Raw genomic sequence first — 25,236 nt, forward strand, 5'->3', positions numbered from 1 at the left:
TGGAGCGGTGAAGAGACTGAACAAAGTCAGGGGAATAGTTGGGATCAGATCTCAGGACAACTTGACCCTTAGCTTTTTAATAATTAATTAATTATCTGATAGTTGCACCTGATATGAGAGGCCCATTGTATTATGTAAGACACAGTCTCCGCCCCAAAGAGCTTACAGTAGAAAAGACAGGCAAAGGGTGGGAGGAGAAAGACAGCCCTAGGGAATGACTTTCCCAAGGTAACACAGCAGGTCAGTGGCAGGGCTAGGAATTGTTGCCAGACGTCTGGAGTACAGTCCTGTGTGCCCTTAGTGTTTGCCTCACAATCTTTCCTCTAGACCCTGCTGCCTTGTTTTCATTGTGATTATTTTAGTTTCTGCAAACTCTCCAGGGAAGTAAAGGGCAAGAAAATTAATTGTTGCCTCTGAGCCCTTGAGGGCTCCAGGGAGTGAGTCCGACAAACCCAGGAAACAGACATGGATAAATCACCTTCCCACAGCACCAACGTTTTTGACACACAGCTCATCTGCAGAGAGCACAGATCTCACTGTATTTGCAGCAGCTCAGCCTCAGTATGAGGGGGGAACAGCCTCTCATAATACAGTGATAGGGCATTAGATAGAGAGATAGATCGATAGAGGGGTGTGCCTGGGGCTAAAGAGAGAGGGGTAACCAATTGCAGTCTGTAGCTGGAGGAGAAAAGACATCTCAGTCTGGGAGGATTCCACACAAACCGGCACCGTAAGTTTGCTCTTGCAATGAAATATATTTGTGAGTTACAGAGTGGCATTTTAAGGAAGAAATTTTTTAGAATGGATCGAGGGTTTACATTAAAATTGTCCAAAAATTGTGACAAACACTACCGGCTCATTGTTGCTTTTCTCTCTGTATACATTAGTTTCTTGTTATTTCTGTCTATCTGTTTGTTTATACTTTTCTCTCTATATTCGTTTGTTTATACTTCTCTACCTACCTGTTAGTTTCGGTTTGTTCTGTTTTTCTCTCTCACTCTCTGTATCGGTTCTTTTCTTACTTGTGTCTCTCTTTTAGTTTGTTGTTAGATCTATCAAACTATCTATTTATCTATCTAGCATCAGTTTGTGTCTAGTTCTCAGTTTATTGTTTCATCTGTCTATTAGATTGCTGCAAAGGTAGTTGAGTCAAGTGGGTTAGCAGTAGTGGGGACTAGGAGCCTGGATTCAATCCCCAGCTCTGGAAAGGGAGTGGGGTCAAGTGGGTAAGAGTCGCAGGGACTGAGAGCCAGGATTCCAGAGTTTTATATGTGGCTCTGGGAGGCAGTTCAGTCCAGTGTGTAGATGAGCCAGAACTGAGGGGTTCTATTTCTGTCTCTCATAAAGACTGTGGGACTGGCACCCCTCATAACTTAAAGCTGAGTGGTTAGGGCACTCGTATGGCCTGTGACAAACTCAGATTTAATCCCTTCCTCTGACTGATGAAGAGAAGGGATTTGAATTCCCAATTTACAGGAGGGTGCCTGAGCCGCTAGGCTATGGGCTGTTCTGAAATGAGACTGTCTCAGTCTCCCCTGTTGAAGCTGCTCCACTTTGTATCAATAATTAAATAGTCATTGGAGCAGGGACTTGAACTTGGCTCTGCCAGACACCAGGTGAGTGCCCCAAGTACCACGCTGGAGAATCACTCTCACTTGCGTTCGCTGGCCCAATGACTCTCCATTGTCACTCGCAGCAATCATTCCTGATGGCAATGGAGAGTCACTGGGACAGAGGCTGAGGGCAGTCTAATGTACACGCTAGAGGAAGGAAATATGAGTCATGACACCTCACTTTGTTCCCAGCTCTGGGAGGGAGTTGAGTCCAGTGAGTAAAGCCAGAACTCTTGGCCTGTATTTCCAGCTCCGGGAGGAGTGTTGGATATAGTGGGTTAGAGCAGGGAGCGAAATGGGAGTCAGCACTCCTGGTTTCTCTTCCAAGCTCTGGGAAGGAGTTTAGCTGAGTGGATAGAGAAGCAGGAGGGGAGCCGGAACATTTGTCTCTCGCAATGAGGGTGGAAATTCGGCTAGAAGGGGGGACGAGGCATCAGGACTCCTGAACTGTATTTATACAACATTATACATTGTTCCCCCACCTCTGGGTGACAGAGGTATACAAATACTTCAAAAGCAATTTTTCCTAATTCTCCTTTCCATCACCCAGGTGTAAATTAGGAGTAATTGCACTGAAGCCTATTGAGCTGATTCTACTTTCTCTCACCCCAGTGAAAATCAGGAGTAACTCGGTTGGAATCAGTGGGACTGTTTCCCCCATTCTCATTCCCATATTACTTCAATCTTCAGAAGCTAAGTGTCTGACTCAAGGAAATTAAGGTGGTTTTCACAAAAGGAGAGTTATTTTACTGATCTAATCCTGGCCCTTGCTCTTGTCCCTCCCTCTGCAAAAATCATATGATGTCCTGAGAAAGAAAATGTCCAACCGAACCACCATGAACGAGTTCCTTCTCCTGGGATTCTCTGATGTTCGGGAGCTGCAGATTTGGCACTTTGTGGGGTTTCTAGTGATGTACTTGGCAGCCCTGGTGGGGAATCTTCTTATCTTCATGGCCATCGCATTTGACCAACACCTTCACACCCCCATGTACTTCTTCCTGATGAATCTGTCCATCCTAGACCTTGGCTCCATCTCTGTCACCGTCCCCAAATCCATGGCCAACTCTCTCATGAACACCAGGTCCATTTCCTATGCTGGATGTGTTGTCCAAGTCTTTTTCCTAGTCTTCTTTGTGACAGCGGATTTTTCCCTTCTCTGTGTCATGGCGTATGACCGATATGTTGCCATCTGCCAACCACTGCACTATGACACAATGATGAACAGCAGAGCTTGTGTCCAAATGGCAGCTGGTGCCTGGATCAGTGGGATTCTCTACTCTGTGCTACACACCGGGAACACGTTTGCATTGACCTTCTGTGGAGGCAACATGGTGGATCAGTTCTTCTGTGAAATCCCCCAGCTGCTGAAGCTCACCTGCTCTGACTCCTATCTGAGTGAAGTTAGGGTTCTTGTATTTGGTGTGTGTTTAGTCTTAGGCTGCTTTGTTTTTATGATTGTGTCCTATGTTCAGCTCTTCAAATCAGTGCTCAGAATCCCTTCTGAGCAGGGACGACATAAAGCCTTCTCCACCTGCCTTCCTCACCTCACTGTGGTCTCCTTGTTTGTTTGCACTGGGGCCTTTGCTTACCTGAAACCCACCTCCAGCTCCCCATCTGCTCTGGATCTTGTGGCGGCTGTTCTTTATTCCGTATTGCCACCAATCGTGAATCCAATTATCTACAGCCTGAGGAACAAAGAGATCAAAGCTGCCCTGAGGAGACTGACTGGGTATAGGAATTCACCGAGAATTAATTTTCTGTCTTTCTCTAATTAAAGTTTGCTTATGTAGTATCTTTAGCTATTCATTAATGTCAGTTATTTTCATAACCACACAGATTGCACACAAACACGTCTGATTTTGACCTAGTTGCACCAATGCAAATCTAGATTAACTCCGCTGATGTCACTGCCACTGGGGTGATTTACACCAGTAGAAAATCTGGTCCAGTTGTGGAGTAAATGGGTGTAAATTGTGTGCATGAGAGGAATCAGACTTTCATTCTGTGCCAAAACAATACCCCTTACACTGCTTGGCCACTAGCGCCTCTTCCATGGCCACTGAAAAGAATATGGGAGTTGTCTTGCTTGTGTGTATAAATCAGGGAGTGGCTTAATTGGAACCAGAGGAGTCAGACTGGTGTAAGACTGGGGTAGGTGAGAGAAGACACAGACCCAGGTCTGAACCACATCTGCCAAAAGCTGCAGGCTTATCTGAAAACAGCTTAAGAAGTGTTCCTGTCTCCAACACTCAGGTACCCTACTCCGAATGGGGTCCAAACCCCAAATAAATCAGTTTTACCCTTGTACAAGGGTTACCCGGGGCTCGACCCTCTCCGGGGCGGCGGGGAGCCACACCGGCTCACTACAGACAGTTATTGTTTGGGGAATTTGTCTGTCCTCGGCAGCCCTTGCGGTAACTGAAATAAACAATGTAAGCCCAGGCCCGAGTCAGGGCGGGCAACAATGAGTCAGGGGCTCAGACCCTCAGGCAGGGCTGAGCAGGAGCAGTACAATCAATAGTAGGCCCAGGCCCTAGGTCAGGGCAGGGCAATGCAGAGTCAGAGCTCAGGGCCCAGGGCAGGGCTGAGCAACACCAGTATACACAGTAGGGAGCCCAGGCCCTGGGCCAGGGCGGGGCAACAATGGGTCAGGGCTCAGGCCCACAGTCAGGGCTGAGCAACAACAGTACAAATAGTGTTGAGCCTAGGCCCTAGGTCAGGGTGGGGCAATGCAGAGTCAGAGCTCAGGCCCTTAGGCAGAGCTGAGCAACAACTGTACAAATAATAGGAGGCCCAGACTCTAGGTCAGGGTGGAGAAACAATGCTGAGTTAGGAGCTCAGGCCCTCAAGCAGGGCTGAGCAGTACCAATACAAACAATAGCACTAGGCCCAAGCCTCCTCAGGCCTGGGAGAGGGGGAGACTGCCACCCACGAGTTGGGTGGCAGGGGGGACGCAGGCCCTCCCACTCCACTGCGTCCCAGCCCGGGGCCCTAACAGCGGAAGAAGACTCACTGCATAGTCAGTGGGGATCCTGGCCGCAACACACTGACATGGTCTCTGGCAGTGCTGCTGCCAGACTAGGGTCGGCTGCCCCTGGGCTACTTCCAGACTCCCCCTCGGGTAGTACCTGGATCAGAGTGTTATGCTCTGGGGGGTCCAGCACCATAGGTTCCTCTGGATAGTGAGGGTAGGGCTGGTCCTGCAAATCCTCCGGGTAGCAGGCGCAGGGCAGGTCTGGCCAGTCCTGGCGGCTGCCTTGGGCCACAGAGTTTTCCCAATCACGAGCTGGGCTGGAGGTATCTGGCCCCTCCGATGGCTCGGGCCTTACTGATCTGTGAGGGCGAACCTTTATACTTCTGGGTTGCCACCTGACCCTCTGAGGTGTGGGCTGTGTGCTCCCTAGCTCCGCCCACTCTCGCCTCCGGATGGTCTCTTCCCTCTCTGGGGTGGCAGGGAGCCACACCGCCTCACTACAACCCTATATAAAGTTTATAAAGGATAAACTCATAAATTGTTCACCCTCTATAACGTTGATAGATAGATATGCACAGCTGTTTGCCCCTCCCCCCAGGTATTAATACATTCTCTGTGTTAATTAATAAGTCAAAAGTGATTTTATTAAATACAAAGAGTAGGATTTAAGTGGTTCCAAGTAATAACAGACACAACAAAATGAATTACCAAGAATAATAAAATAAAACACGCAAGCTTATGCCTAATACAGCAAGAAAGTGATTCCAGATGAAATCTCACCCTCAGAGATGTTCCAGTAAGCTTCTTTTACAGACGAGCCTCCTTCTAGTCTGGGTCCAGCAATTACTCACACCCCTATGGTTACTGTCCTTTGGTCCAGTTTCTTTCAGGTATCATAACTTCGAATAAAAAAAGATATATGCATATAAATAGGATGAATATATCCAGTAGATCATAACCTTTGCAGAGATATGTTAAATGGCACATCTAACATAAAACCTATTCCAGTCATGTCATATTTACACTCATAAGCATATTTCCATAAAGCAGTATGGAGTTTATTATTTCTAGAAAGCAACGCCACACCGGACATTGTGGTACTTCTGGGAAAGCTGTGGCCCCGCCCCTACCTCATGGTCCTGCCTGCCAGTGTGACCTTGCATGTGTCCCTCCTCCGTGATACTGGACAAAACCATGTCTGGTTTTGTCTCAGTACCAGACAGGGGACAAACCACACAGAAAGGGGATTATCCAGCTTAAAACAAAATGAATGTCCAGCTACCCACCATGCTCACCACTCCCAAAGAGCTTCTGTGCAGTTTCCTAGAAATCTCCTCTACCAGGAATAAGTTCCAACAAACTGGATCTCCTGCATTCTGTCCCAAAGGCACTGAGTAGATACGATTGGGTCAAGGCTATTCTCCAAAAAATAAAAGGGCCATCTTTCTCCCAGGACCATCATCTCATTCTGTGTTTCTTTATAAATATAATCAACTCTTGACATTATTGTCTCCATGAGAACATAATGTGCAATCAATACGTTTATGCATACTGAGGTATTTACACTGGTAAATATCTAGAAAAACTGCACTCAGGTCAATGGAGTTACTATAAATTTACACCTATATAAATATCCTGTCTTCACACAGTGGTCAATGTCAGATTCTTCAGAGAGAATGAACAGAACAGGACAATTATTGAGTGACCCATCCTGTGTTGTCCAATTCCAGCATCTTGAGTAGGGCCTAATGGACTTAAAGGAGTCCTTGGGAACTTGTGTTTAACTCCTAAGGCCTCTTAGAAAATCACAGCTCTGGTCTTAGACCAACCTCCTGTCTTCTCCCTAGACATTGCACCTCTTGGTTAGGTGTCAGACACACTGTCTTGGAGAATTTCACTTGCTTTGTAGGTGAAAAGAAGGATTTAGTTCTCCAGGGTTCTCAATTAAGGACCAAAGAAACAAGAAACTGAAAACAGGCTTTACTTTAGAATTTTAAAGGTCCCTAGGCTTTTGGACCATAGGTCCCATCAATGGAATAGGCTGCCAAGGGAGCTTGTGGAATCCCCATCATTGGCGATTTTTTGAAAAACATGTTGGACAAGCAACTGTCAGTGCTGGTCTAGATTTACTAGGTCCTACCTCAGCTTCTCAAGGTCTTTTTCAGCCTAACATTTCTATGGTTCTGTGATTCTATAATATACCTACAAAAGACATTTTTTTCTATTAGGTGGGCTGGTGTCAGCCGCAGAATTAGCAGAGATATGGGAATGTTCTTCAAAGGGGAGGAATATTCCTTCCAGGAATTTAGGATGGGATTTTCAAAGAACCAGGCACCCAATTTCCCTTTGCTTCCAGTTCCTCCCAGACCAGTATTTCTGTGATTCTAGGATCTCTGGTGGATATCAAAGATCATAAGTCAATGGACCCATAGCTGCACACCAAGGTATCATTGCCCAATATAAACACCTGCACTTCATCACCTAAGGCCTGGTATTCAAAGGTGTTTAGCTGCCTGGGAGGTTTTTATAAAGTCTCTTGGTGTCCAAAACTTATTGGTTTCAGTGGGAATTAGCTGCCTAGTTGCTTTGAAAAACCCTCTAGGTGCCTAAATACCCCATGGGGCCTGGATCCATAAAGAGGCCCAGACATGGTTACTCACAGTGAGGCAACAATTAACAGTTAGGCACCTAGAAAATCACTGGAGCAACAACAGAAACACACACAGCCTGAGTCAGGACCTGGGCTCCTATATGACGGATAGGGAGAGACAGACACCTAAGAATGGGAATCACAAAATCCAGCATGCTAGGAGTGGAGGCACGTAAGCTAGCTGATGGAAGATGCCGAGGAGAGGAGTGTGTGCTAGCTCAGAGAGATATGCCTAAGTCCAGTCAGGGAGGCCCTTGTCTCTGCTAGCGAACCACGAACTAAGGGAAGATAGGTGCATGCTCTGTCCGTGGCCTGATCTGGTAGTACCCGGAACTTGATGACATCAAATGGATACTCCGATCTAATCAAACATACCTCGCCCTCCCAAACCCCCACTCATCAAAAACATCTGGAACAAAGAAACAAATCAATCAACCAACAAAATACAGTACATCCTTGCTATAACGAACCCCTGGGGATCCAAGCCATTTGTTCATTAAACCCAGGGGTTCATTATAGAAAAAGAGCCCTGCCACCGGGGCAGCGGCTGACACCTTGAACCCCATGGCCATGGCGGAGGCTGACAGGTCTTCCGGCCCTGGGTCAATACTAGGGGCAGAGAGGTCCTCTGGCCTCACGGCTGCAGCAGGGGCAGAATTTTTACTCCCCACTCTGGAAAAAGGAGAAGAGACAGAGACCCCATGTGTGAATTTGATATGGTAACTGATTTTATGTGGAAAGTGCTCTAATACCATGGTGATGGGTGACCGTACAAAAGCCTCAGACGAATCAATCAATCAATAGATGGAGGGGTATGTATGGGGATGGAGGGATAGATAGACATGTAAGTTCATGGAGGAGAGATCCATCAATGGCTATTAACCAAGAGGGTCAGGGATGCAACCCTATGCTCTGGGTGTCCCTAAGCCTCTGACTGCCAGATGCTGGAATTGAACAACACAGGATGGGTCACTCAATAATTGTCCTGTTCTGTTCATTCTCTCAGAGGTATGTGACATTGGCCACTGTGTGAATACAGGATATTTATATAGGTGTAAATTTATAATAACTCCATTGACTTGAGTGGAGTTTTTCTAGATATTTACCAGTGTAAATACCTCAATGTGGATAAACAGATTGAACGTTAAGTTTTCATGGAGAAAATAATATCAAGAGGTGATTATATTTATAAAGAAACACAGAATGAGATGATGGTCATGGGAGAAATATGGCCATTTTATTTTTTGGAAAATAGCCTTGACCTAATCATTTCCCACATGGCAGCACTGATATCCTTGTTCTTCATGCAAAAAATTATCGGATTCATCATGGAAGGCACCACGGAATACGAAACAGCCACCATGAGATCTAGAGTTGTGATTTAGCTCGAGGTGGGTTTAATATAGGCAAAACTAGCAGTGCAAACAAACACGGAGACCACAATGAGGTGAAGGATGCAGGTGGAGAAGGTTTTATGCCGGCCCTGCTCAGTGGGGATTCTCAACAGTATTTTGAAGATCAGAACATAAGACATAATTATAAAATAAAGCTGTTTAAGGCAAAGTACACGCTAAAGGCAATAGCCCCAGTTTCACTGAGATATGAGTCATACCAAGCAAGTTTGAGGACCTGGGGGATTTCACAGAAGAACGTATTCATCTCATTGTCTCCACAGAAGATTATTACAAATGTGTTCCATGTGTGCAGTGCAGAATTGAGAACCCCACTGATCCAGATACTGGCTGCCATTTTGACACAAGCTCTCCTGTTCATTATTGACTCGTAGTGCAGTGGTTGGCAGATGGAAATGTATACCAGTCATACGCCATGATGATTATTAAGGAAAGCTCAGCTGTAGCGAAAAAAAGGAAGGGAAAGACTTGGATGACGCAATCCGTATAATGAAATGGCCCTGGTGCTCATGAGGGAATTGGCCATGGACTGGGGTCAACAATAGAGATGGAGCCAAGGTCTAGGATGGATAGATTCATTAGGAAGAAATACATGGGTGTGTGAGGATGATGGTCAAGGGCTATGGCTGTGATGATGAGAAGATTCCCAGTCAGGGCTGCCAGGTAAATCCCTAGAAACACTATGAAATGCAAAATCTGCAGCTCCCGAATGTCAGAAGAGAAGGAACTCAGTCACGGTGATTTGGTTGAACATTTTCTTCCTCTGTACATCATGTGATGGCTGTGAAGGGAAGGACAAGGGCAATGATCAGGGTTCGGTTGCAGTCACTAAAGTATAGGCCTTGCAGGAGCCCTAGGCATAACTAACAGTATGAACCAAAGGCTGCAAATAAGAAGAGATGTAATAGAATGTATGGGTTTCAAATTATCGTATTATTGGACAATATTTGCATTCCCCAGTTTTTCTTAAAGCTCAGTTGCCAATTAAGCGTGGTCAGAAATTTCCTACTTAAATTGTTTTCAAAGGAAAATTGTGTTTTCAATTAATCAAATTTTCATAGAAACTCTCAGGTATCCTCAAATATATTTCACAGATACTTCATATATATATACACAGGGGAACTGAAAACTCATGTTTTTGGGGTTGATCTAGATGGTTGATTGACTTGATAGCAAAAGTCTTAAAGAGTTCCAACCTTAATTCAAGTTTATGTTCTTAAATTTGCCCTGTATATTAATACTCTAACATATTTAATTGAAATGGCAAACTTACTGTGCTGGTCTTTGTGGAATTTTTCCCAGCTTGCAATGAATTCAAGCCTCCAGTGTTAGGAATCATTGGTCATATCTATGGGTGATGATAACAAGGAGATTCCCTGTCAGAGATTCCAGGTAAATCCCTAGAAACAGGATAAAGTGTAAAATACGCAGCCCCCAAAAATCGGAGAATCCAAGAAGAAGAAAGAACTCAGTCACGGTGGTTCGGTTGGACATTTTCTTTCTCAGTACATCATGTGCTGCCTTGGCAGGGGTAAGGACAAGGGAAATGTCAGGAGAGACCGTTCCTCAACTGTAACAATCTCACCAGTTGTGAACTGCATTGTGACACCTGTGTAAATTGCCACACCTCCCTTACAGTCGAGCAGTGTCCATTTCCACCATCTGAGGATCTGGTCCCAGATGAGGCTTGATAAAATGCCATGTAAATATGGAACCAATTACAATCCAAACCCTACAACCTTAGGAACTATGGTCCTCCTATTGCGACAATGGAGAGCTATTTTACGAGAGGAAAGTGAGGCTACTTCTACACTATGAACCAGGGGAGTGATTCCCAGCTCTGGTCCATGTCCTTGAGATGGCCCGATGAGAGCTAGCACAAGTATAAATCCTGTATAGCCATGCTAGCATGGGCAGCCACGCTGAGTAGGTGCCCCGAGGTTCAGACAACCTTGTACGTGGCATGACAAAGCTATAGTGCCGCCCATGCTACTGCAGCTGCACTGAACCTTAAATCAAACACTCATAATTTCTCAAGCAGCATTTTTCTTACTTTGCCTCACTGAAAATGTTGATTGTTGAAGGAAATATTTTTTCGCTAGCTTTGTGTGTATGGTGAAATCAACATTAGCCAATATTTACTGATAAAAATCTAATCCTTCCAAGACTACTTATAGAGGTAGCAATGGAAAGAGGATTGCATAGGCAAGACAAGACCATAACAATGAACTATTAGTTTAGTTTTCCTAAAAGATTAAAGCAGCGGTCTGCATTGTGCATAATTCTCATTCAAATGGTGCATGTGAACAAGAAATAATAAAGAGTGTTTTTAAAAAAAAATCTTGAAGTCCTTGAGCTATATTGTCCTCTCCATTATACCAGATTTATGCCACCATAACTCCACTGATTTCAGTGGGGTTACATCACTGCAAAACTGGTACAATTGGGTGGACGGTTTTTATTCTGTCTTTATTCAGGCAAAACTCATAGTGGAGGAAATTCTGATCTCAGGGGTGAAGCCAAAATAACACCAATGACTTCAGCTTTATTCTGGTGTTACTGAGATCCCAGTCTGGCCCAACCAGAGTCTTGCTTGATTAAACACTTATAAGTAACTCAAAATTTGGCTCCTAAATAGACTTGTTCAGCAATTTATAACCATAGATCAATACATCAGCTGCAGATATTCCAAACCCAATTGTCTTCTCTCACGTACCTTGGAGAAAGGCAAAAATGATACCCAGAAATACAGACCTGGAGCCAATACAAGGTGTGACTATTCCTCTCATTCACAAAAGCACCTCAAAGGTGGTAAGAAAAATAAGCCACCACGCTGCTTTGGCCTCACTCTAGGAGACGGCAGACCCTGTGCAGATTTTGCAGAGCTGCCACTTTTTCACCAAAGATAGGTAATAATAATACTGGGTGTGTTCTGGGGGCAATATAAATAAATACTCTCATGTGGGAGAATGGGCAGCAGCCCTACACATTCATCAAATGTTACAGTGATGGATATAGTTCAGACAGAAGATTCAAGACAGTGGGACAACAGATTATTTATGGGAATAAAGAGATAGATCATGCAAGTGCCTCAGCACCAAGAAGCCAGCAGATTTCTGATGGGTTCCCATGTTTCCATTTCAGTGATAGGAGCTGGTTGTGGGAGGGGTTTGTAGACACCCCCTCCGCTATGTGCATTGCCAATTCCGAGCTCATATTCCTAAATGTGGGAACTGATGTCTTGGCCCACAAAGTGTTTTGTTCTCATTGCCAAACTCAGATCTGGTTCCTTCTTCGTAACACCACTATATAGAGTATACCATCTAAACTGGGACCAGTGAAATATATGGGACATAACTGTGTTGTGTTTGTGTGTGAGAGCCAGTGAGTGTGTGTCTATGATTGTTTTTGTGCTGGGGGAAAGAGTGTGTTTGGTGCATTTAGGCTGCTGTGTTACAGTGAGTGTTTGCATGTTGGATAGTGTACGTGTGGCTGCTTGTGTGAAGTGTGAGTGAGCATCATGGTGTGTGTGTGCATCAGTCTATGGAAGATACTGCATGGGTGTTTGTGTGAGTGTTTGCCTGTGTGTTTAAATAGCAACAATTGAACCCAATAAAAGTTACCAGGTGAATCAACAAGTCAAACACAATTTTGTATCAGGTTCCATTTTAAACAAAATCTAAACATTTTGTTTCAATGTTGACCATGTTTTAAAGTAAAATTAAGAAAAAAGTGAAATGAAAAGTTGTTTTGTACTGGAAAATCAAAACGTTTCATTCCAAAAAGGTCATTTATTTTACACTTCAACTGACAATGCCACTTTTTTAACCTCTGACCAGCGCAAATTTTGTGGTCCATTTTAAGAATGGGCTTAATTCTTCTCACACACTCATATAAATCCTGATTATTTCCACTGAATCTACTCTAGTGTCAGTGGATTTAATGTAATTTATATCAGTCTAAACTAGGAGCTGAACTTTTCTCTGGCAGCTTGATCAATATGCCCAGTTTTTTTTAACTGTTTATTTAGGAAGTTTTAACAAGTTTACAAATCCTTGCCATGTAAATATCAGAAACAAGAGAATCATTACAACAGTGAACTTTGGTTTAAAGAGACATCATATGGGAATATAGTCACCAAATTTTTCTATTTAACAGGTTGTTACCAAAGTACAGAGTGAGGATCATTAGAACTCCTTCGTCATTTCTGGTGATTTTATTAAATTGAGTGAAATTTCTGTATTCACATATTTAACAGAACAGGTTTTGTCTATCAAATGTTCATATGCAAAGCAATTGGACAGGTGACCTGGGATTTTTTTGCAGGTGAATATAATTTGAGCACTGAATAAGAGGTGGGTAGAGCCAGAACTCCTGGACTGTATTTCCAGCTCCGGGACAGGTGTTGAGTTTAGTGGGTTACAGCAGGGGTGAACTGAGAATCAGGATTCCTGTGTTTTCTTCGAAGCTCTGGGGGGAAGTTTAGTTGAGTAGTTAGAAAAGCAGGAAGGGATCCAGAACGTCTTTCTCTCGCAGCAAGCGTGCAAATCTGGCTAAAACAGGGGACGAAGCATCAGGAGTCCTGAGCTGTATTCATCACTCAAGTTTACTGTGTAATTATGGTTGAGGTTTGGTCACCGCCAGGCGAAATGCTGCTCCCATTTAGAGCAGTATAAATGGGGAGTAATTCCATGGCATGCAGTGAAGTTAACCCACATTCACAGCAGTGCCCCTGACAGCAGAATCTGGCCAGCCAGACCCCTGATTCCCCTTGGTAAACTGAGGATAGTAACATTTATACAATATTATACAGAGTTCGCCCACCTCTGGGTGACAGAGGTATACAAATTCTTCAAAAGAAATTATTCCAAATTCTTCTCTCCATCACCCTGGTACAAATTAGGAGTAACTGCACTGAAGTCCACTGAACTGATTCTACTTTCTCTCACCCCAGTGTAAATCAGGAGTAAAGCCATTCGAGTCAATGAGACTGTTTTCCCCCTCCTCATTCCCATATTACACCAATCTTCACAAGCTAAGGGTCTGACCCCAGGAAATTAACGTGGTTTTCACAAAAGGAAAGTATTTTACTGATCTAATCCTGGCCCTTGCTCTTGTCCCTCTCTCTGCAACCATCACACAAAGTCATGAGAAAGAAGATGTCCAACCGAACCACCGTGACTGAGTTCCTTCTGCTGGGATTCTCTGATGTTCGGGAGCTGCAGATTTTGCACTTTGTGGTGTTTCTAGTGATTTATCTGGCAGCCCTGATGGGGAATCTTCTTATCTTCATGGCCATAGCCTTCGACCACCAGCTTCACACCCACATGTACTTCTTCCTGATGAATCTCTCCATCATAGATCTTTGCTCCATCTCTGTCATCGTCCCCAAGTCCATGGCCAACTCCCTCATGAACCCCAGGGCCATTTCCTATGCTGGATGTGTTCATATGCAGAGCAATTGGACAGGTGTGCTGGGATATTTTTGCAGGAGAATATACTTTGAGCACTGAATAAGAGGTAACCAAATATCTAAGTATCTATTTGTCCTCTGTCTATTTTTCTATTACATAATTTTTGTGTTAATTTTTTCCATAACCAACCTCCCATATTGTTTTGAACTATTCCTCAATGTTTAGACTATGTTTCATTTCAAATTGAGAGGTTACTAATAACTGAGCAGTTACTAGCAGATCAGAGGTTAATTTTTCATTTCCTGTTGTGTGACCATTTCCACAAGTAAGCCCCAGGAGGATCACCAGAAGGTTATTAGATAATAAATAGCCAAGAATTGGGTCATTTAGTTACAGACTGCTTCCAATATTCTAACATGCATCAAATCTCCTCTTTCACCACAATTTCTCTAACATTTAGTCTGCATATATATACATATATATTTAACCTGCCTGTGCGAGGTATCATTCAAACAGTATTTTAAAGAAATTTTCTTGTATTCTGCTACAGACTTGAGTTGCTGGTCCTCTTTTCCAGATCAAACCCCATTCCTCTGCATGCTGTTTTTTTTTCACTGTTCCTTACAGGTCAGGTTTTCTAAACCTTTGATCATTTTTTGTTGGTCTCCTCTGAACTCTCGCCAATCTGTCCACATCTTTCTTAAAGAGTGGCACCCAGAACAGGACACAATACTCCAGCTGAGGCCTCAACAGTGCCAAGTAGAGCTGGACAATTACCTCCTGTGTCTTACATATGACATTCCAGTGCTTCAGCAACCCATTCCATTGCTTCACCAACCTCCTAGAGAAAAAGGTTTTCCTAATATCCAACCTAACCTCCCCCACTGCAACTTGAGACCATCACTCCTTCTTCTGTCATCTGTTACCACTGAGAACAGATTTCAGTGGGATGTAGATGCCTAGTTGCTTTTGAAAAACCTACTAGGTGCTAAAATACCCCTGGGGCCTGGATCCATAAAGAGGACCAGGCGTCGTGACTCGCAGTGCGGCAACACCTAAAGTTTAGGCACCTAGAAAATCACTGGGACAACAATAGGGTCAGAAACAGCCTAAGTCAGGCCCCCGGGTTCCCTAAACAACAGATAGGGAGAGACAGACACCTAAGAATGTGAGTCACAAATTCCAGCACACTAGGAGGGGAGGCGCCTGAGCTAGCCGCTGGGAGATGCCAAGGAGAGGAGTGTGTGCTAGCTCAGAGAGAGATGCCTAAGTCCAGTCAGGGAGGCCCCTGTCTCTGCTAGGGAACCATGAACCAGGGAAAGATAGGCACATGCTCCGTCCGGGGCCTGATCTGGTAGTACCCACTACTTGATGACATCAAATGGATACTCCCATCTAATCAAACATACCTCGCCCTCCCAAACACCCACCTAACAAAAACATCTAGAACAAAGAAACAAATCAACCAACCGACAAAATACAGTACATCCTCATCAGAATGAATCCCTGGGGATCCAAGCCATTTATTCGTTAAAGCCAGGGGGTCATTATAGTAAAAGAGCCCTGACACCGGGGGCAGCGGCTTACACTTTGAGCCCATGGCCATGGCGGAGGTTAACAGCTCTTCCGGCCTTGGTTCGGTAGTGGGAGCAGAGAGCTCCTCTGGCCTCGGGGCCGTGGAGGGGGCAGAATTTTTACTCCCCATCCTGAAATAAGGAGAAGAGCCAGAGACGCAATATGTGACTTTGATATGGTAACTGATTTTATATGGAAAGTGCTCTGATACCATGGTGATGGGTGGCAATACATAAGCCTCAGACAGATCAATCGATCAATAGATAGAGGGGTATGGATGGGTATGGATGGATAGCTAGACATGATAAGTTCATGGAGGATAGGTCCATTAATGGCTATTAACCAAGAGAGTCAGGGATGCAACCCTATGCCCTGGATGTCCCTAAGCCTCTGATTGCCAGATGCTGGAATTGGACAACACAGGATGGGTCACTCAATAATTGCCCTGTTCTGTTTATTCTCTGTGAAGCATATGACATTGGCCACTGTGTGAAGACAGTATATTTATATTGGTGTAAATCTGTAATTACTCCATTGATCTGAGTGGAGTTTTTTCTAGATATTTACCAGTGTAAATACCTCAGTGTGCCAAAACAGATTGCACGTTATGTTCTCCTGGAGAAAATAATGTCAAGAGTTGATTATATTTATAAAGAAACACAGAATGAGACGATGGTAATGGGAGAAAGTTGGCCATTTTATTTTGTGGAGAATAGCCGTAACCCAATCATTTTCCACAGGGCAGATTTGATATCCTTGTTCCTCATGCTATAAATGATCAGATTGATCATGGGAGGCACCAGGGCATAAAAAACTGGCACCACGAGATCCAGACATGAGATTGAGCTGGAGGTGGGTTTAATATAGGTAAAACTAGCAGTGCAAACAAACACAGAGACCACAATGAGGTGAGAAAGGCAGGTGGAGAAGGCTTTATGCCAGACCTGCTCAGAGGGGACTCTCAGCACTGTTTTGAAGATCAAAACATATGACACAATTTTAAAGACAAAGCAGTTTAAGGCAAAGTACAAGCTAAAGGCAATAGCCCCAGTTTCACTGAGATATGAGTCATAAGAAGCAAGTTTGAGGAGCTGGGGGATTTCACAGAAGAACTACTCCATCTCATTGTCTCCACGGAAGCTTATTGTAAATGTGTTTCCAGTGTGCAGTGCAGAATTGGGAACCCCACTGATCCAGATACTGGCTGTCATTTGGACACAAGCTCTCCTGTTCAATATTGACTCATAATGCAGTGGTTGGCAGATGGTGAAGTACCGGTCGTATGCCATGATGGTCAGTAAGAGAAGCTCAGCTGCAGCAAAGAAAAGGAAGAGAAAGTATTGGGCGGCACATCCATAATATGTAATGGCCCTGGTGCTCATGAGGGAATTGGCAATGGACTTGGGGACGACAGTGGAGATTGAGCTAAGGTCTAGGACGGACAGATTCTTCAGGAAGAAATACATGAGTGTGTGAAGACGGTGGTTGAGAGCTATGCCTGTGAGGATGAGAAGATTCCCAGTCAGGGCTGCCGGGTAAATCCCTAGAAACAGCATGAAATGCAAAATTTGCAGCTCCCAAATGTCAGAGAATCCCAGGAGAAGGAACTCAGTCATGGTGATTTGGTTGGACATTTTCTTCCTGAGTACATCATGTTATGCCTGTGAAGGGAAAGAAAAGGGCAATGGCCAGGGTTAGGCTGCCGTAAGTAGAGGCCTTGCTGGAGCCCTAGACAGGGCCGGCTCCAGCGTTTTTGCCGCCCCAAGCAGCAAAATAAAAAAAAAAATAAAAAAAGCTGCAATCGCAAGCGGCGGCAGCTCTACCACCGCTTCATTCTACGGCGGCAATTCAGCGGCAGGTCCTTCGCTCCGAGAGGCAGTGACGCCCTTGCTGCTGAATTGCCGCTGAACGACCGGACGTGCCGCCCCAGTCTTCAATGGCCGCCCCAGGCACCTGCTTGGTACGCTGGTGCCTGGAGCTGGCCCTGGCCCTAGGCATAACTAACAGTGTGAACCAAAGGCTGCAAACCAAAGTAGGCCTGACCTTGGCAGAATAGTAACACACCAGGTATTGACTAACCAAGTAAGCACATTCCTGATCAGAGAGGATGGAACAAGAACACCCAGATTTCTCAAATAACTTTGTAAACAAATTCCCAAGAGGTGATACAGGAGCACACTGACCCCTTGTCAGATAAGGAGTGCAGGACAGGATAATGGATGAGGATGTTTTGTTTGATCCAGCAGGTACTAGGTGTAGGGCTGGTAACTAACAACAGCTGGAGTGTAATATGAAATTTGTTTCTATCAATGTATAAAAGGAGAAGTCATGGTGGGGGCATCTTTGAATCGGCCAAGGGCACAGGATCCTGTTATGTTGACTGAGCCTTTACCTTGTCATGGGCATACCTGTGTTTGTGCCCCTGTGACCTGTTGGACAGGGCGCTAGTACCGTGCTTTGCTGACAATAAACCTGGCTGAGCCCCTCTGCAACTGAACCAAGCCTCTCTTTATGAACAACATCAAGGTCTACTGAATCTGGCAGCAGTGTTGCACACCAGATATGGTTTTGGCTGCTTGGTTCAACTCTCATCCTGAATTTAAAGGCACTAGTTGGTACAAAACAAATTCTGTGGGCTATCAGCTTTGTTGCTTACTCAGTTTTACCATCTGGCAGCTACCCCTCTGAAACAGAAATAAGAAGAGATTCAAGAGAGTGTACGGGTTTGAAATTATTGTATTATTGGACAATATTTGCATTCCCCAGTCTTTGTTAAAAGCTCAGTTTACAATTAAGGGTGGTCAGAAAATTTCTGCTTAAATTGTTTTCAAAGGAGAATTGTGTTATCAATTAATCAAATTTTCATAGAAAGTCTCAGGTATCCTCAAATATATTTAATGGATTCTTCATATGGGTGGATCTAGTCAGAAAAATATCAATTTTCTGCAATTTTTAACTGAAAATGTTTTTTCTCAGTTGTCCAAACATGAATAATTGGAGATTTTATTTTTTTATGAAAGAAATTCTGATAGGCTCTAGATGATTGATTAACTTGATAGCAAAAGTCTTAACGAGTTCCAAACCAAATTCAAATGTATGTTCTTAAATTAGCCTTGTATATTAATACTCTAACATATTTAATTAAATGGCAAACTTACTGTGCTGGTCTTTGTGGAATTTTTCCCAGTCTGTGATGCATTCGAGCCTCCAGTGTTAGGGATCATTGGTCATATCTATCTATCTATCTATCTATCTATCTATCTATCTATCTATCTATCTATCTATCTATCTATCTATCTATCCACTACCAGGATTGTTTGGTTCTCTCTCTCTCTCTCATGCCCCCTTCACCGTATTATACAGCAGCCATTGCGGTGTCCCTTCGCTGGATGTCCTGAGTTGATGGGTCTCTCTGCAGTTCCTAGCAGACAGGGATCTACTCCACAGATGGGCGCTCTCTGCTCCCCTCCTTGGGCAGGCTTGGCTGAGAGTTGATGGACTAAATGGGATGAGGGACTGAAAGCCTCTCCCAGCTCTAGAAAGGGCCAGGCACAGGAAGGAGGAGAGTGGTGTGGGAAGGAAATGGTGGCCAGGGCTGGCCAAAGGACAGAATCAGGAGAGAATGTCTGGTGTTTGGAACTTTGACAGGAGGAAGCAGAGGTCGTGAGCTGATCCCTGGGGCTGGGGCCATATCAGGGGAGTGGAGCTGAGCAGAAGAGGGGACTGGTGGGCAAAGGGGTTCAACAGGAATCTCTGAGGAAGCTGAGTCAGGAACTCTGAGTGGAGAATTGGCTCTGGGCTCTCAAAAAACAGGGACCGAGAGTGTCTGTAAGGTGGAGGGTTGTGAGAGGGAAGGAAGGGGATTAAGGGCTGGGGGGCTGGGGGATGTTTGCAGGTCTGGGCTGTGTGTGGCAGAGGGAAGGAGACACCCAGGGACTAGAGTAAGAGCGTTCAGGGGGTGGAGGATGCATCAGAGGCTGGAGTCAAAGGGCCTGAATCTCTTCTCCCTGAAACCAGACATACTCAAGTGTAACACTATGGAATTACCCCGAGATAAGTGATGGGGGAATCAGCCCCATTGACTTCAGTGTGGTTACTCCTGTTTTACAGCAGGGTTAGTGAGAGGGAAATCAGTTGACTGCAGTGGAGTATTTCTAACTTTTCATACATTTGGTGCATTTTGGTGACGATACATTGTGCATAGCTAGAGATCAAACCGGGGCTCAGATCCTCATGCAGGGTCTCCAAAGCTCAAGGGCCAACTCAGCAGAGTGGAGTCCACCCACTGACCCTGAGGGGGAAATAAAGTGACAGCGTTATTAGCCACAGTGTTTAATTCTCAGTTAGGCGTGTCAGCCTTTGAAGTGGTTGGAGTCACAACAAATGGATTGCACTGTGCATGTGCCTGGCGAGAGGAGGAGATGGTTGAAAACTGTTTCTGACTTGCAGCCCCATAGCTGCTGAAAGGAGAATGTTCTGGCCAACAAACCTAGGTCCTGTGAGGCAAAATCTAACCCTGGGCAGAAATCTGTGCCTAAAAACAGGAGGCATCTGCCTCTGTTGAAGGGTTTCTAATCTTGAGGAAATATCCCTTGAGCACAGCCGAATATTGAGAAGGTGCTGAAACTATTTTTGAAATGAAAATAAATAACCCATGCACACGCTCACTGGGAAGTGGGGGGGGGGGGATAATGGGGGTGGAAGAGTTTGTGGAAAAGGAACACTACCTGCTCCTCTCTTAAAGTATAAACTTTATACAGGGTTGTAGTGAGGCCCTATTGGTATCAACTGGGAGGTGGGCGGGCTTACCCGCCCACTTCTAAAGGCCCCTCCCCGAGCCTAGCGGGAGGGACCACTGGACCCAGGAACCAAGTAATTTCTTGGGACAACTAATGAGAAAACAGGGAGTGAGGTGACGGTTAAAGGTTCAAAATCAGGGTACCAGATGCGGACACCGATCAGAGAACCCCGGACAGCGCCCACTGCTCTTCAAAGGTGGCAAAGGAGCCAGCGGACGCTGCCCAGTGAAACTTTGCCCAGAGATGTGAGACTAGGGAGGTACGGAAATAGGCCCCACAGTCGCAGAGCACCTCTTCGTCCAACATCCTCTCCCTGGTATTATAGATGGTGAGTTTGGCTAAAGCCAGGAAGAGGTTGACGAGGAGGTCTCGGATAGGGTGTGCATAAATGAACAGGTGTGGGGAAAAGTGCAGCCAGAACTTCAACAAGAGGTTCTGGAGGAGCCGGAACAGGGGCTGCAACCTGGCGCACTCGAGGTAGGCATGCATCAGGGTCTCCCTCATGCCGCAGAATGGGCAGGCCTCGGGAATAGGGGTGAACCACGCCAGGTACACGCCCGTTCTCAGGGCTCCGTGAAGGAGCCGCCAACCAATGTCCCCGGTGGGTCTTGGGACCAAGGTGGAATAAAGGCTGGCCCACCGGGGCTCCTCACCCTCCACAGGTTGCAGGTAGTCCCGCCATTTAGTGTCAGGGCGGGACGCGAGGGTGAGGAGATGCAACGTGTGGAGCACAAGCGTGTACAGGTGGTCTCTGGGCGCGGTTCGAAACCGGACCGGCTGCAGAGCATGCAGCTGGCTCGGATTATGGGAGCGGGGTAGCCGGGGGGGGGCTCGCGGAACAGGGCCCCGATAAAAAGGTCCGGAGGGCCCGGGGTGAGGGGTGGGTGGGGAGCGCCCTCTCGCAGGGCCCGACACAGGAAGCTGAGAGAAGGGGGCGACAAGGCAGCGCCCACCTCCTGAAGTACACGCAGAGGGGTCACAAGGGTGGAGAGCCCCATGTGCCGGCCAAGCGCACGGGGATCCACCCAGTCCCCCCTGGCGTAGTCCAGGAGGTCTCCGACCTTGGTGGTTTCTGCCAGGACCAACCTCCGGCTCACCGAGGGCGACTCCGCCACCTGCACATGGAGATCGGGGTTGTGCAGCAGGGGCTCCATGAGGAGGTCCGCCCCCTCGGTGGCCACAATGGACCTGGTCACTGAAAAAAGCTTCCAGGTCCGGAGGTGGTCCTGGTAGAAGACCAGCAGCTCCGAGAGGTCTCGTGGAAGACGTCTCGGGTGAAGAAAAAGGAACTGCCGGTCGTATCGGAGCCCTCGGAGGCGGCGGAGGAAGGTGTGCGCTAACGTGCTCCACGCCGGACTACCTGCACCATAAAGGAGCCTCTGCAGGGCCTGGAGGCGGAAGACGTGGACCTGGCTACGAAGGCAGACCAGGCCCTGTCCTCCCTCCTCCAGGGAAAGACTCAGAACCCCTGCAAAGACCCAGTGCAGTTCCAGCCAGAAAAACTCCAGGGCCGTCCTCTGGAGCCTGGCCAGGAGCCCCGTGGCCGGGCTCAGGGTGTTGAGCCGGTGCCAGAGCATGGACAGGACGAGCTGATTCAGCACCAGTGCCCTCCCTCGCAGGGAGACACACCGGAGCAGTCCTGTCCATCTCTGCAGCCGCTCACCCACCCTGACCTCCAAATCCTGCCAGTTCTCTGGTGGAGAAGGATGCGTGGTGGAAAGGTAAACGCCGAGATAGAGCAGCGGACCCGCGCTCCACCGAATGGCTTCAAGCGCGGGTGGGAGGGAGCTCGCCTGCCACCTGTCCCTGACCACCAGGCCAGAGCTATTGACCCAGTTGACCCGGGTGAAGGAGGCCGCTGAGTAAACGGCCTGGCAGGCCTCCACCCACACCAGGTCCCCCGGGTCCTGAACCACGAGGAGCACGTCGTTGGCGTACTCCGACAGGACCAGCCGCAGCTCCGGCTCCCGAAGTGCCAACCCCGCCAACCTCTGATGGAGGAGGAAGAGGAAGGGCTCGATCGCCAGAGTGTACAGCTGGCCCAAGAGGAAGCACCCCTGCCGTACTCCCGCCCAAAGCTGACTGGCTCGGTCAGGGTCCAGTTGAGCCTGACCAGACACTCTGCCTCAGCGTACAGCACTTGGAGAAAACCCACAAACTGGGGCCCGAAGCCAAATGCCTGCAGAGTGCCCAGGAGATACCCGTGGTCCATCCTGTCAAATGCCTTCTCCTGGTCCAGGGACAGGAGGGCGAACGACAGACCACCCCTAAGCCCCAGCTCTAATAGGTCCCGGACCAAGTACAGGTTATTAAAGATGCTCCGGCCCGGGACGGTGTAAGTGAGCCCCATTGCTGCTGAGCTCTTCCCGCTACCAGCACAAGCAGCCCTGTCATACAGTCCCACTCAGACATTTGTCCAGCTATCTTCAAACTAATTCAGTCATTTTCCTCCCACAACTCCTATTGGGAGGATGCTCGAGAACCTCGCCCTGCTGGTGGTTAGAAACCTCCCTGTAATTTCTAGCCAGTCTCTCCATCTCCCACATGCCCGAATGTACATGTGAGCTAACACAGTCTGGCCTCGTGTCCCCCGCCTAGTGGTTAGGCCATGAATGGTGGTTTATAACACAATGGGCCCAGAACCCAGCCGGTGCCAATGGTTATACAGCTCCATTGGAGGCAGTAGGTCAGCTCCACAGATGCTGCAATTTGATTATGTGCCACCATAGTCAATGGAACTACACTGATGTGTTGAGGATCTACCCCAAATGTCTTCGCACCTACCCCATTCTTACACCAGTCTGACTCCTGTGGTTCCAATGAAGCCACTCCCTGATTTAGACAAACAAGCAAGACAACTCCCATCATTCTTTCAGTGGCCATGGAACAGGCGCTAGTGGCCAAGCAGTGTAACGGGTATTGTTTTGGCACAGAATGAAAGTCTGATTCTTCTTGTGCACACAATTTACACCCATTTACTCCACAACTGGACCAGAATTTTTACTGGTGTAAATCACCCCAGCGGCAGTGACATCAGCGGAGTTAATTTAGATTTGCATTGGTGCAACTAGGTCAAAATTAGACGTGTTTGTGTGCAATCTGTGTGGTTATGAAAATAACTGACATTAATGAATAGCTAAAGATACTACATGAGCAAACTTTAATTAGAGAAAGACAGAAAATTAATTCTTGGTGAATTACCTACACCCAGTCAGTCTCCTCAGGGCAGCTTTGATCTCTTTGTTCCTCATGCTGTAGATAATTGGATTCACGATTGGTGGCAATACGGAATAAAGAACAGCCGCCACAAGATCCAGAGAAGATGGGGAGCTGGAGGTGGGTTTCAGGTAGGCAAGGGCCCCAGTGCAAACAAACAAGGAGACCACAGTGAGGTGAGGAAGGCAGGTGGAGAAGGCTTTATGTCGTCCCTGCTCAGAGGGGATTCTGAGCACTGATTTGAAGATCTGAACATATGACACAATCATAAAAACAAAGCAGACTAAGAGTAAACACACACTAAATGCAAGAACCCTAACTTCACTAAGATAGGAGTCAGAGCAGGCGAGCTTCAGCAGCTGGGGGATTTCACAGAAGAATTGATCCACCATGTTGCCTCCACAGAAGGTCAATGCAAATGTGTTCCCGGTTTGTAGTATAGAGTTGAGAATCCCACTGATCCAGGCACCAGCTGCCATTTGGACACAAGCTCTGCTGTTCATGATTGTGTCATAGTGCAGTGGTTGGCATATGGCAATATATCGGTCATACGCCATGACAATGAGAAGGGAAAAATCCGCTGGGATGAAGAAGGTGAGGAAAAAGACTTGGGCAACACATCCAGCATAGGAAATGGACCTGGTGTTCATGAGGGAGTTGGCCATGGATTTGGGGACGGTGACAGAGATGGAGCCAACGTCTAGGATGGACAGATTCATCAGGAAGAAGTACATGGGGGTGTGAAGGTGATGGTCGAAGGCAATGGACATGAAGATAAGAAGATTCCCCACCAGGGCTGCCAAGTACATCACTAGAAACCCCACAAAGTGCCAAATCTGCAGCTCCCGAACATCAGAGAATCCCAGGAGAAGGAACTCGGTCACGGTGGTTCGGTTGGACATTTTCTTTCTCAGGATATCGTGTGATGGTTGCAGAGGGAGGGACAAGAGCAAGGGCCAGGATTAGATCAGTAAAATAACTCTCCTTTTGTGAAAACCACCTGAATTTCCTTGAGTCAGACCCTCAGCTCAATGGACTCCAGTGCAGTGACTACTAATTTACACCAGGGTGATGGAGAGGAGAATTAGGAATAATTGCTTTTGAGGTATTTGTATATCTCTGTCACCCAAAGGTGAGCGAACTATGTATAATCTTGTATAAATGTTTCTATCCATAGTTTACTGAGGGGAATCGGGTGTCTGGCTGGCCAGATTCTGCTGTCAGGGGCATTGTTGCGAATGTGGGGTAATTTCACAGCATGCCATGGAATTACTCCCCATATATACTGCCCTAAATGGGAGCAGCATCTCGCATGGAGGTGACCAAACCCAGCCATAATTACGCGGTAAACTCTAATCATGAATACAGCTCAGGAGTCCTGATGCCCCGTCCCCAGTTCTAGCCATTTTCCATGCTCGCTGCGAGAGACAGACATTCCAGCTCCCCTCCTGCTTCTCTAACCACTCAACTAAACTACCTTCCAGAGCTTGGAAGGGAACCCAGGAGTCCTGACTCCCAGTTTGCCCCCTGCTCTAACCCACTAAATGCAACACGCCTTCCGGAGCTGGAAATACAGGACAGGA

The 25,236-nt window shown here is 46.5% G+C and overlaps 2 protein-coding genes across 2 annotated transcripts; one reads left to right on the forward strand and one right to left on the reverse strand.

Annotated features, from left to right (window-relative positions):
* The first annotated feature begins 2,431 nt into the window (after positions 1-2,431).
* LOC135974521 (olfactory receptor 14A16-like) lies at positions 2,432-3,388 on the forward strand. Its single transcript, XM_065562949.1, has one exon. The coding sequence runs from the start codon at positions 2,432-2,434 to the stop codon at positions 3,386-3,388; it is 957 nt and encodes a 318-aa protein (XP_065419021.1).
* A 20,246-nt stretch (positions 3,389-23,634) lies between these two features.
* On the reverse strand, positions 23,635-24,555 carry LOC135974602 (olfactory receptor 14A16-like). The gene has a single exon (XM_065563020.1). The coding sequence runs from the start codon at positions 24,553-24,555 to the stop codon at positions 23,635-23,637; it is 921 nt and encodes a 306-aa protein (XP_065419092.1).
* Between the last annotated feature and the right edge of the window lie 681 nt (positions 24,556-25,236).

Source organism: Chrysemys picta, chromosome 12 (assembly GCF_011386835.1).
Source record: "Chrysemys picta bellii isolate R12L10 chromosome 12, ASM1138683v2, whole genome shotgun sequence".
Classification (NCBI taxonomy): domain Eukaryota; kingdom Metazoa; phylum Chordata; order Testudines; family Emydidae; genus Chrysemys; species Chrysemys picta.